This window comes from Zingiber officinale, chromosome 1B (assembly GCF_018446385.1).
Source record: "Zingiber officinale cultivar Zhangliang chromosome 1B, Zo_v1.1, whole genome shotgun sequence".
Classification (NCBI taxonomy): Eukaryota; Viridiplantae; Streptophyta; class Magnoliopsida; order Zingiberales; family Zingiberaceae; genus Zingiber; species Zingiber officinale.
Window position 1 is genome coordinate 115,918,448 of NC_055986.1, and position 13,180 is coordinate 115,931,627.

At 38.5% G+C, this 13,180-nt stretch overlaps 1 protein-coding gene across 2 annotated transcripts; it reads left to right on the forward strand.

Moving 5' to 3' along the window:
* Window positions 1-8,217: 8,217 nt before the first annotated feature.
* Window positions 8,218-12,688, forward strand: LOC121974760 (protein FAR1-RELATED SEQUENCE 5-like). Of its 2 annotated transcripts, none has more exons than XM_042525983.1 (2): window positions 8,218-8,428; window positions 9,874-12,688. In XM_042525983.1, the coding sequence occupies exon 2, from the start codon at window positions 10,059-10,061 to the stop codon at window positions 12,357-12,359; it is 2,301 nt and encodes a 766-aa protein (XP_042381917.1). In that variant the 5' UTR covers window positions 8,218-8,428; window positions 9,874-10,058; the 3' UTR covers window positions 12,360-12,688. The 2 variants fall into 2 exon arrangements, with proteins under 2 accessions (XP_042381917.1, XP_042381925.1); XM_042525991.1 differs by lacking the exon at window positions 8,218-8,428 and adding an exon at window positions 9,765-9,785.
* The last annotated feature ends 492 nt before the right edge of the window (window positions 12,689-13,180 follow it).

Consider the following 13,180-nt stretch of genomic DNA (forward strand, 5'->3'; position numbering starts at 1 on the left):
TCGCTAAAGGTTGCGGAGGTCACTGGAGGCTGGGGGAAGGAGCTCGCGGGAGGGGACCGCTGGAGGTCGTCGCGGATGCTGGAGGCCGCGGAGGTCGTCGCGGATGCTAGAGGTCATGGAGGTCGCTGGAGGCCGCAGGAGGGAGGTTGTCGTGGGCGCCAGAGGCTGCGGGAGGGAGGCCGTGGGAGGGAGGTCGCCGCGGGCGTTGGAGGTCGGCAATGTTGGAGGGAGGCAGCGGGAGGGAGACGACGCTGGAGGGCGACAACGTCGGAGGGAGGCAGCAGGACGGTGGAGGTAGCCGAAGGGAGGTGACGCTGGAGGGAGGAGAGTTCTAGAGGCTAGGGCTTTTGGGGCTTCTTTGTGCGTTGGTGCATGCACGCGCTTTGCACGTGAGGGAGAGTTTTATATAGGATATGTGGTCCAGGGATGGACCAGGGATTTTGGGTCCAGAAGATCCGCCCCCGGTTCTTCCTGGTGCGGATCTTGCTTTCTCCTGCTTTTGTTCCTAGTTCCTGGTGTTGGTGCAATATCCCTTAGGTAAAGGTTGACTGGTTTGACCAATCTTGAGTCTTGGTCATAGTTTCGATGTTTGACAATACATGTAGACACATGGACAATGCAGGTGCAGTTGTTCATATGGGGAGATTCTGATCAGGGACTGATCAGTATGAATGAAGAAGAGTCAAGTAGGTATACTTGACTGGAAGGAAACCCTGGCGAGTGAAGCCAGGTGAAAGTCCTAGTGAGTGAAGCTAGGCAGATGGAAATCCTGGTGAGTGAAGTCAGGTGAAAGTCCTAGTGAGTGAAGCTAGGCAGATTGAAAACCCTAGTGAGTGAAGCTAGGTGAAAGCCCAAGTAGGTCAAGAGAGTGACCGGATACTTGGCATGAAAGAAAAGTCCAAGTGGGTCAAAGAGATTGACCGGACACTTGGTGAGGGAGTCCTAGCAGGTCAAGGGAGTGACTAGATGCTAGGCATGACGGACCAACAGGTTAAGGTTGACCAGATGTTGGTTTGGGAGGTTTGGGCCTTGGTTTTGGGCAAAAACCAAGTGCTGGATCGATCAGTGGATCGATCCAGACCTTTCCCAGCGAACAGAAAGCCTCTGGATCGACCAGTTGATTGATCCAGAGGTCTCAATCGATCAGTGGATCGATTGGGACGCTGCTGCTTCGCGCGATAAGCGCTGGATCGATCCATGGATCGATCCAGACGTTTTTCCAGAGCACAAAGGCGCTCTGGATCGATTCGTGGATCGATCCAAAGCCTCCCCGATCGATTGGGAAAAATCGAATCGATCGGGATCCGACCGTTGAGTTGTATTTGAGCCGCAGGCGAGCGTTGTCTTCGGCACTTCTTCACCGATTCATTTCAGATCTTCACCAGCTCCTCCACAGCACTTCTCAAGCTCGAGATCACCAGTTCTTGAAGGTTCTTGGAGGCTCTTCCAAGTCAAGAGGCGGATCAAAGCAAGATGAAGAAACTAGGGTTAGGGTTTGTACACTTATTGTAAGCTTGTAAGCTTGTATTTCTTTACTACCCTTTCTTCTTCTTGTATTGAGTCTTGTAGGGCTTCTCCGCCCTTGGTAGTTACCATAAAGGAGAGTTTTATTTAGTGGAGGGTGTGTGTGTAGGTGTGGATCCTTGGACTAGTCACCTCTTGTGAGGTGGATACCAAGTAAACCAACCGTGTTAGCATTGTGTGAGTTGTTTCTGTATTTTCCGCTGCACATCTTCGAAGAAACAAGCAACGCCGAACAACGGGCACCCGACGAGCTATTCACCCCCCCCTCTAGCTACTTTTGGTCCTAACACTTGGACCCCTCGACTGGTGATCGATTTCCCTAACCTTTTGGGGAGATTTCTCCATATTTTTTGGACGGGGGATGGATCATATGAAATTACGATCGGATCATGATGGTGATCCGATCATAATTATTTGTGATTCCTCTCTAGGTTTACCATCACAATCCGACCATAATTCCATATGGTTCATCCCCTGGTCTAAAAAATGTGGACCAGGAGATCTGGTCACTCCAGCTTGTTCCTTTTCGTGTCCTTGCGTATGTGATCATCATGTTTGCTTTGTTGTGGTCGATTGTTCTAATTAAAAAAAAATGTGGAACTGCCACATCAGTGGCCTCCTAGAGTCGGTCTCACAGATATAGAAGGAGGTAAATACAGGTACACAACTGAAAACGTATGACCGAGACGCTAACCCCAGGTAATATTTTGTTCTAATTAAGATTTGATTTTGTGTGGCATGCATGATGGAAGGGGTGGCGTGAAGAAGGGAAAAGTTTTTGAGAGGGAGGAGGGCAATGAGATTTGGAGATTAAGGGTTTCGATGTGATATTTTAACTCTCCCTGAAAAAATTGTCAAAATCATATTTCCCAATTTTTAGCGGAGTTTTGAGGCGAATTAACACAACAGTTATAATTTCATTACCAACAGTTATAAATCATTGTCCTATTATCACAACTCGCAATGACAACAGTTTATGCACCGTTGTTCCAATCGTTGTGATTTAACTAAAATGATATTCTCATTGACAACGGTTCATTGTATCGTTGCCCCAACTATTGTTAAAATATTTTTTTTTTAAAAAAAAAACAACGGTTTTGGACGCTCAGTGACAACGAATAGTGTAAAATTATTGTCTTTTGTGTTAAACAACATCATAAAGACAACGATTATGTGTCTTTCACTAAAATCAAACAGTTTTCCCAAAAATTATTATCTTTGTGGTGTTATCTTTTAGCATTTTTATTGTAGTGATATGAATATAGCACAGAGTATAGATAACCAAAACTAAGACTGTATAAGAAATAAGTAGATCACTTCTAAGATCAAGCACACAAGTATCAAGTATGGATAAGTACAAATAGATTAAGGGTAAAGCAATCTAATCAATCAATTAAAAATCATGTACTAAGTTCAATAAACTAAAGAGACCAAGGAAAAAAACCTGCCTCAAAATAGCTCGTGTCGGAAATAACTCCCACATCATGCTACTCGCCACAAATCAAGGTCCTGCATCACATGTGTAATTTATCTAATTACATATGTTGCAAGTAGCTAAATCACATTTCGAGATATATAGCCAACTCCAAATTATTATTTAACTTTGGTTAAGTCTCCTTTATTAATCGAATTGGATATATTGCCAACCCTAGTTTAATCCATCCAAGTGATTAAATTATATAAGATTCAAGATTACCCTTAATTGTCTCACAACTACATTGTATTTAATAACCTTAATCATTCCACAACTCAATTAGACTAGTGATCCCTAACCATTCACAATCCCAATTAAACGCATTAACACCTATCCATTCCATAATCCCATTAGGTTAGGCTAAACATGAATCAATTCCAAGTTAGAGTGTATACTAAAAGCCTAGCTTTTGTAAATATTTATTTTTGAAATAAAAAAATCACATTGGTCAAATGTCTACATTTATTTGTTAAGTGTAGTTGTTCAATTAATTTATATTATAGATAACATGGTGTGTGGTGTTACATACAGAAGATCGTGTTATCAGTTCTTTATAAATTATAAACAGTTGCTCACGACTAAGATGGAAGGGAACAAACCATTGGAATAGTCGTAGTGTAATTAGGTATTAGTTTATCTTGACTAATAAATTACACTAATACACTCTAAGTGTATTGAGTAGGACCATTTAAGATAAGTTCTTTTTATACTGACTTAATAAAAGAACTAGACTTTAGTTATTATGGAAGTGTGTGCTCTTAATCCTAATATAATAACAAGCACATATATTTAGTATTTATTTCTTTGACTTATCAAACGGTGAGATTTAGCTCGATAAATCAATAGGCCCGATAAGTTGGGAAATGATATTACTTATAGTGTGTGTTGTTGATTATAAAAAGAAACTGTGTCCTAGTAATCTAGGTTGAGAATGCCCCCAAGAGGAGCTCATAAGGATTGTCATGTTAAACCCTGCAGGTGGACTTAGTCCGACATGACAATGAGGTTGAGTGGTACTACTCTTGGACTAAGACATTAATTAAAATGAGTTGTCAGTAACTCAATTAATTAGTGGACATTCGATATCTTAAACACAGGGAGACTAACACACTCATGATAAGAAGGAGCCCATAATGTAATTTGGGATTGGTGCGGTAGTGCAATAATAACTCTCTAGTGGAATGAGTTATTATTGATGGACTTGAGTTGTGTGTTCGAGGCGAACACAGGATACTCAAGTTCGTCGGAAGGTCAAAACCAATTTTTCCTCTAGGTCTCTGTCATAGCCTCATTAATGCCTCATATCCACCCATAAAAAGCTCATCTTGGTATCCAAGAGGGGGTCGGCCCAAGGCTTGGTGACCAAGCCAAGGGTCGACCACTATTCTTCCTAAGGGGGCAGGCCACAATTAGTTTTGAGGGGTCGACCACAATATTTTAAATTAGAAGGGGTGTTTTGAATTTTTAAAATCTTCTCTTTGTAGATATCTACGAGTTTTAAAAGAGAGATTTTAAAATATAAAACTTTCCTTATTTGAATTATACCACATGGTTTAAAAGAAAGTTTTAAAACTTTCCTTTTTTAACCATCCTCATGGTTTTAGAAAAAAGGAAGGGAGTTTTAAATTTGAAACTTTCTATTTTTGTAACCATGTTAAAAAAGGAAATTTTAGAAGAGAAATTTTAAATTTTAAAACTTGGCTTTAATTTTAAAACTTTCCTTTTTTAATACCCACATTAGGAAATTAAAAGAGAATTTGTAAAATTTTATAAGAGCTTTCCTTCTTTGCTTATAAAATTTTTACAAAACTATTTTTCCTTCTTTTAAGGGTCGGCCACCCTTGCTTGGTGCCCAAGCAAGGGGTCGACCAAATCATTCAATCAATGATTGAATCAATCAAGAGAAAAAAAAAGAAGGAAAAATAAAAGGGGAAAAGGAAAAACAAGAGGAAGATTTTAATTTTTTGTAAAAATTCCTTATTTGCCTTGGGCAAGTAATATAAAAGAAGAGGAAGAGAGACCTCATGAGATATCAATTCTTATTCTCTTGTTGAAGCACCCTCTTGTGGTCGGTCTTCTCCTCTTCTCTTTTCCCTTGCTCTCTTTTGCTCTGTGGTGGTGGTGGTGGCCGAATACTAGAAGGAGGAAGAGCTTTTGGGTGGTGTTCATCTTGGAGGATCGTCGCCCACACGACATCCAAGAGGAAGCGAGGAATACGGCAGAAGATCTCGAGGTTATTAGCATACAAAGAAGAGGTATAACTAGTAATTATTTTTCGCATCATGCTAGTTCTTCATTGTATGAATTCCAAACACAAGAAACATATGATTCTAGAGTTTCGGATTTGTTTCAAAGTTGTGTTTCTTTTATTTTGTTTTTCGGATTTGTGATTCGATTGTTCTTTTCAGTTAAACCTAATGTTATTTTAGGAAATTAAATATTGAATTTCTATTAAAGGCTTTGTCAAGGCAGTGGTGGATGATCTCATACCCAAGAAGGCCTAGTGTCTCGCCATATTTGACTTGGGAGTCGATTTTAGAAATAAATATTTAATCAACTTTATAACATAGGTGGATTTGGATCAATAGTGTTAAGTTCTGCTTGTGATCCAAATCTAAACCATTAAGAACAGATAAGTTAAATTTGGAATCAATAATGTTAAGTTCCGTTTGCGATTCCTAATTTAATTTCTAAAGAACACAATAGGTTATTTAGGAAAGGTTCGACACTTGTACAAAATTTTTGTACAGTGGAACCGGTACGATCTTCCTAGGACCAACCAACACAACTCACCAAAACTTACCCAAATCTGGACACTCCATTGTTGACTCATAGCCAGAGATGCTTGCTACCAAGAAATGTGGCTGGAGCAAGGTGGAATTACATATCTCCAAGACAAATACTCTAAAACATAATCAACACATCCACACCTGAGCATTAGACCTAATTACTGATCAATAATGTCTTAACCTAGAGATCTGACTCTCAATTGATCCCTAACTTTTGTCCGGAACAGTATTGTTTGGCTAATACAAGGATTCTGGCCGAGAGCTTCATGTTGGACCAGGGGAATGTTGGAGCAATGAGGCTGGCAAGAGGGGGTGAATTGCTTACAAGAAAAAATAACTCCTTCTCATTCATTTAATTTGATTAGTAGCACAATAAAAATAACAATAATAAAAGAAATAACAACTTAAAGAGAGTAGGTAAAAGGTTAGAGTTTTACTTTATTATAACCTAGGTGGTTGTTAATTCAAGGCGTTTGAAAACACACTAGTAAATCTCTTACGTTGAAGGCAGAGAAGCCTTTTACACATGCTTACAGCTCAGAAATGATTAGGAAAGTTAATATAAAAGTTGTTGAATATTTTCTAAATCCAGAGGTTTTTTTATAGCCACTGAAAAATTCTATCTGAGACTGGAAGGCGCCTCCAATATAGTCCAAGGCACCTTCCATCAGATAAGTTTTATCCGTGCGAAGATAAAATTTTATCTTCGTTAATGATTACTATTTGCTCAGTCTAAGATGCCTCCAATGGGTTGAAGGCGCCTTCCACCAAAATAATAACTCAAGTCATACCGTTAAAGAGTTATTATTGTACTACCGCACCAATCCCATATTACAATATGAGCTCCTTCTTATCATGAGTACGTTAGTCTCCCTATGTTTAAGATATTGAATGCCTACTAATTAAATGAGTTATTGACAACTCACTTAATTAGTATTTAGCTCCAAGAGTAGTACTACTCAACCTTATTGTCATGTCAGACTAAGTCCACCTGCAGGGTTTACATGATAATCCTTATGAGCTCCTCAAGGGGACATCATCAACCTAGATCACTAGGACACATTTTCATTCTATAATCAACAACACACCATATAAATGATATCATTTCCCAACTTATCGGGCCTATTGATTTAACGAACTAAATCTCACCCTTTGATAAATTAAAGAAATAAATATTAAGTACACGTGCTTGTTATTATATCATGATTAACAATATGTACATTCATAATAACAGAGGTCCTGTTCTTTTTTTACAGTCAGTAGAAAAAGAACAACCTCAAATGATCCTGCTCAATACACTCAGAATGTACTAGTATAATTTTATAGTCAAGATAAATTAATACCAAATTAGATTACAACCATTCCAATGGTTTGACTCATTCCATCTTTGTTGTGAGCAACTATTTATAATTTATAAGGAACTGATAACATGATCTTCTGTGTGACACCACACACCATGTTATCTTCAAAATAAATTAAATGGTCATGCGCCTATGGCCTGTGTACCTGCATGAACCTCCCTCCATATCCGTGGGGCCGGCACTAGGAGGGCCGCTAAGGTAGCGGATCTACCTTTTCAATATAAATTAAATGAACAACTACATTTACCATATAAATGTAGACATTTGACCAATGTGATTTTTATTTCAAAATAAATATTTATACAAAAAACTAGACTTTTAGTATACATTCTAACAAGGAGAATCAAACCCGCTAAGTGTATCCGAAGTGACTGAGCGAGGCACTGAGTTGAGGGGAGTTGTGCCCCTAGAATCGGAAGAATCCTATCATTGAACGTATCTGAACTAACTAAGCAAGACACTGAGTTGGAGGAGCCGAGCCCCTGGAGTGGGGAGAATCCGATCAGTTGAGTGTATCTGAACTAACTGAGAGAGATATTGAGTTGGGGAGACAAGCTCATGGAGTCGGGAGAATCCGACTAAATGGGTGGCCGTCTTTAAAATTTAAATAATCTGATCGAATAACCTAATCAGGGTGACCCTGGGCTTGACCTACCACCCTCGCGAAACTATAGCCTTTTGACACCAATGCACAACACGACCCTCTTCATGGTAGCAAAAAAAAAGATAGAATCCATCACTTCAACGACTTTACACGGTTGACCCCATAATTATCTGTGAAGAGATAAATCGAAAAGCTGTAGTTGACCAATACGAGAGAGGAAGTTTTTTTTTCCTCAACTTTGCCAGCACGACCATCGTAGTGAACAACACGGCGGATGCTGATTTGATGGCAGAGGTAATTTTGAGAAAATGTTGGTTTTATATAGGAATAAAAAGGGCCCTAATGATAATTCTGAAAATATGAGGTGCCAACATTTAAACTAATAAATAATTTATTAAAAACACTGCTTTTTCGTTTTAAATAAAAATAATTGGCAATGTTTTGCGGAAACATTTTCCAATTTCCTATCGTTGTTGCCGAAACATCACAGAATTCCCGAGTTCCCCCACGCGGCCGCTCACCCCCATCGCCCTTTCTCTCCCCTCGGCGACAAAACCCTCGCCCTAGAGCCATCAGATCGGCAGCGTCGGACTGAGAGCGGCTACATCCCGACGAAGGCAACGTTCCTTCGACAGACGCGAGGCAGGAGCGAGGGCGATCGTGCGAGATATAACAGGTCCTACTCGTTTCTCACTTTTTCTTCTCCAAATACTGGACGAGGAGTTAAAATTTTCAATTTGGCTCTTGAATCATACTGTGTGATTCCGTACCTATTAGCTGCTACCCGATCATAGCGATAACCCTCGCGAGCTTGAATGCCCGACGATTTTATGAAAATACGCAACATGTATTTAGGATTATGGAATTAGGTGTCCATTATTCTCGCCTTTCTCAAAAGAAGGAGACGAACCCCTTCACAAAATGTTGTGGTCTTCTCAATGAAATGGGAAGTTTTCGTGAAAAAATTGTCCTTTGAATCTTATCTCAATTTTTTGAAGGTAAATTTGTAAATTGAAGTCTAGTAGCAGTTGGTTTGTTTATATGTACTTGTTGTTTAAGAGGCGAGGGAAACACAAATTTACAACTTTCAAGTGCTTTGTGCTCTTCAATTAACGAGTGAAATTTAGAATTAGAAAATATTGTAGTGCTTTGGTTATGAACCATACCTGTTCTGATATTAAATCACATTCTAATTGATCAAGAAACTCTAGCATATTTAATCCAACTCAGCCAATCTGCATCAATATTAGCTGACTTTTCCAACAATAACATAATAATGCAGTTATTACAGTATTGAGGTTGAAGCTAACTCATTCTACAATTATATAAGGTTTCAGATACAGTGAATTATATTGAGCACTTCATTGATGCTCTTTCTTCAATCAGTTGAGCAATGAAGTTACTTGATGACATTTTTATCCTGGATTAGATTTATCAACATGATTTATGAGTCACATCAAACGACTGCATAAGCTAACAGACTACCTAAACAGTCCTCTCAGTTGTTTTAACATTCTTTAGCCCATTCATGTATACATTATCAACGGCTAAAATTTTACAAGTTCTTTTCTATTTCATATTTGGTTTTACCAAGGTGTTCAATGTTCATGATTCACTCTCTCTAGAAGTTCTTCCTTGAGAAAAAATCATAAAGAGAACAATAGATGCTATTTTTCTCTGCTATCCGTAGTGTTGTTCTAAACTTAGTTCTCATGACACTTATGTCTTTTTTTTCATCTCAAATCCTGAGTTTCGCTGTGAAACTGTTTCTCTTAAGTATAGTTTGGAATATGTTTATGTTCTTAAAAATCATGTGTATGATGAACTTCACCTTTAGATTGTATTTGCAGTTACAAAATAGTTTTTTTTTCTCATTCCCTTGAGAAGTTTTTGCGTGATGGTTTTCAACTATTTTCGATGCTCCTGATTTAGCATGTTTGTTAGCAATTTACTTTTCCATATTTAACAGTAACACCTATGGTTATAGTCATGTTGACTTTCATTTGCCAACAAATGTTGCTGCAAATATCAAGGTGGAGGCTGCACTCATGTTCTGATGTGCTTACCTAGCTGTCAAATTTGAATGTTTGATAACTTTACTCGACTTCTCTTCTGTTGCAGATATGATTCAATAAATGTTCAATGTTCTTTCCTGAGATCCTAAAGTGTGCCCCTATAATAAATATGGTTGAAATTTTTGATCATTTCCCTGGGTTGAAGGCAAATGGTTTTTATGAGAGTATTCTCTTGGAAGTAGCTGACTAGACTGGATATAATATTCCTGAAATAGTAATAAACCACACCATATGGATGGATCCTTAGTAAATACTAAAACGATGGACAGTTCAGTTGGAAGCACAAAGACCATGGATAGGTCATTAGAAGGAAGTGTGGCTTCTGATGTATCAGGAGAAGGTACCAATGGAATAAACAGATTAACAAAAAGAATCAGTGCCTCTGTAGAAAATGAAATTTGCCTTGATGGAGCAATGGAAATAACCAATGCTGTAGATGGATCTAGACAAAATGTGGTTGACAGAGATACAACAGGAAGAAGTACAATTGATGGATGTGTAAAAAATACTGGAAATGTGGATATATTAGTGAAAAAGGTTCCTGAGACAACTGAGTATCTAGAACTAGAACCAAAGGTGGGCATGGTTTTTCATTCAGAAGAGGAAGCATTTAATTTCTATAATTCATATGCTAAAAGAAAAGGTTTCAGTGTACGCAAGGGGCATCTTTCTCGAAGAAGAGACAATAGCATACGGGATAGGCACTATGTGTGTAGCAATGAAGGGACTCGTCAAGATCATCGCACTCATGTAACTAAGAAACCACGTCCATTGGAGAGAACACAATGTTTGGCTCGTATTGAGTTCAAAGTAAATCGTAGTAATGCATGGGTAATAAATAAGTTTGTTGAAGAGCATAACCATCCACTTGCAAGCCCAAATAAGATACACATGTTGCGTTCCCATAGAAAGAAGTTACCCATTGAACGAACAATCTTTACTGAAGCAGATTACTATTATGGGGTCAGACCATCTCAGATGCATGATAATTATTCAGAGGGGTTACATGGCAATGAATTACACATGAAGAATCAGTCCTGTTTAAGTACTACAAGGCTTAGGGATCTTGAGAAAGGAGATGCACAATTCCTTCTAGATTTCCTGAAAAGTAAACAGTCTGATGTTCCATCTTTTTTCTATGCTGTGCAAATTGATGAAAAGGAGCGCTTGACCAACTTCTTCTGGACAGATGCACAGTCTAAAATTGATTTTGCCTACTTTGGGGATGCAGTTTTGTTTGACACAACCTATCGAACGAGTAGGTTTGACATACCATTTGCAGCATTTGTTGGCATGAATCAGCATAAGCAAATTGTTATATTTGGGGCTGCATTACTTCTAGACGAGTCTGTAGGATCCTTTGTTTGGTTATTTAATACTTTTGTGGCTGCTATGTCTGGTAGAAAACCAAAAACAATTTTCACAGATCGTTGTGCTGAATTGTCCCAAGCAGTTACTGAGTCTTTCCCTGATGTATGCCATCGTTTTTGTTTATGGCATATATTACAAAATGTTCCAAAAAGCCATTCCATGTCTAACCGTGAACTCAACTTTCAAAAAGATTTTGAAGATTGCATATTTGGAGGTGGCTTTGAAGAAGTTTTCTGTAAGCTATGGGACAACTTGATTACTAAGCATGGGCATGGAAGTTGTCCATGGTTGAAGGATTTGTACTTGATCAGAGAGAAATGGGCTCTTCCTTACCTCAGCAATTCATTTTGTGCTACTATGATGACAAAACAATGGGTTGAAAGCATGGATAATCTCTTTAAGGTTCATTTCTACAGGAAATTGCCTCTTCCAAAATTTATTGCACAATACTTTAAGACATTAACTCAACTACGTGAGAAGGAACTTATTGAAGATTATGAATCTAGGCAAACTAAACCTGTCTTATTGGTTGATATACCTGTTCTAGCTGAAGCAGCAGAATCCTATACAAGGAGCATATATATGGATTTTGAGTACGAGTACAAGAGCCAACTTGCTTGCCTTTGTGAACCTGTTGCGATGGATGGGACAGTATATACTTTCAGAGTCTCAGTTCCTCAAAGGTGTACTGGGATTGTTGAGTTTAATCCATCTAATCTTGCAATTAAATGTAGCTGCAAGAAGTTTGAATCAATGGGTGTCTTGTGTATGCACACATTGAAAGTTCTTAATAACAATAATATTCTCTACCTACCTCCACAGTACATTTTGAAGAGGTGGACCAAGTATGCCAAAGACGGCATAGTGCATAGTGGACCATCGTTGGTAGCAGACTCCAGTGCCCAAGAATCTTTGAGCTTGAAATATAGTCGCATTTGTCACAAGGCAGTTTCTGTTGCAGTAAAAAGTGCTCCATCAAAAGATGCTCTTGAGATTCTTGAGCATGGACTTGACAGGTTCATTGCAGAAATGGAAAATATGTTTCATGGTGCTCCTTGGACCAAACAATCTCAAAACATGAATGTGGTTGATGATGTGCAGCAGAACACGTTGGAGACAAGTGGAATTTGTTTTGATAGTTTTGAGTTTTCTGCTAGATGACATAAAACTCGCATGTCTGCTGAAATCTTACATGTGATCCACCTGCTACTGAGGTTTACCTTTGCCTAACTAAACCCTAGCTGTAACTATTGTCGCTATTGTGCCTTCTTTAGATGCTGAAACTTCTGCAACCTGAATTAGATGCATCAATCCAGATCAACTTCTACACGGTTTTTTATGAAATCTAAGTGGGCTGTTTTAGAGATTACTACAGTATAAAGATGGGTAACTCGTGTTACACTAGTCAGTTTTTGTAAATCCTCCATTTCTTGGTTCTCAAATGGAATGAATTTTACATGCTCTAACTGCTGAGTTTAACTTTATTTTAACTGCTTTCCTTTCCTAAGACAATCCAATTTTTCTCAAGTTTACATTCAATATGATAGCATTTTGGTGCTCATAAATCTAGTTTAGTTCGCTCCACACACAGACCATCCACAAGTGATAGCATTTTGGTTCAATGAGCACCAATCAGTACTTTGTTCATTGTAATTAGAGGATCATCAGTTCTAAAATTCTCCAGTTTATGTTTTACATGAAAATTGTACTAGTTTCTGAATTTACAGGAAGATCCTGAGACATGATGGGGTAAATGAGTCTGAGTGTACATAAACACCATTCTTGAACACATTAACCATCAGCGAGATTCGTAGCCAGATAGCCTATCCTAATAAATTAAATTCAACTTATGTTCATGCAGTTGGCTAGTCCATGGTTTGTGTTGTGCTCATGCACATACAATTTAATTGTTCCTCACTGTTTCCATGCAAAATCAATTTGTCATCCATATTTGATCTTGACTCCTACTTGCTTATGTTTCT

What these genes read in the sequence shown, in the direction of transcription:
- LOC121974760 (XM_042525983.1), top strand. Translation starts at nt 10,059, where the DNA reads ATGGATGGATCCTTAGTAAATACTAAAACGATGGACAGTTCAGTTGGA.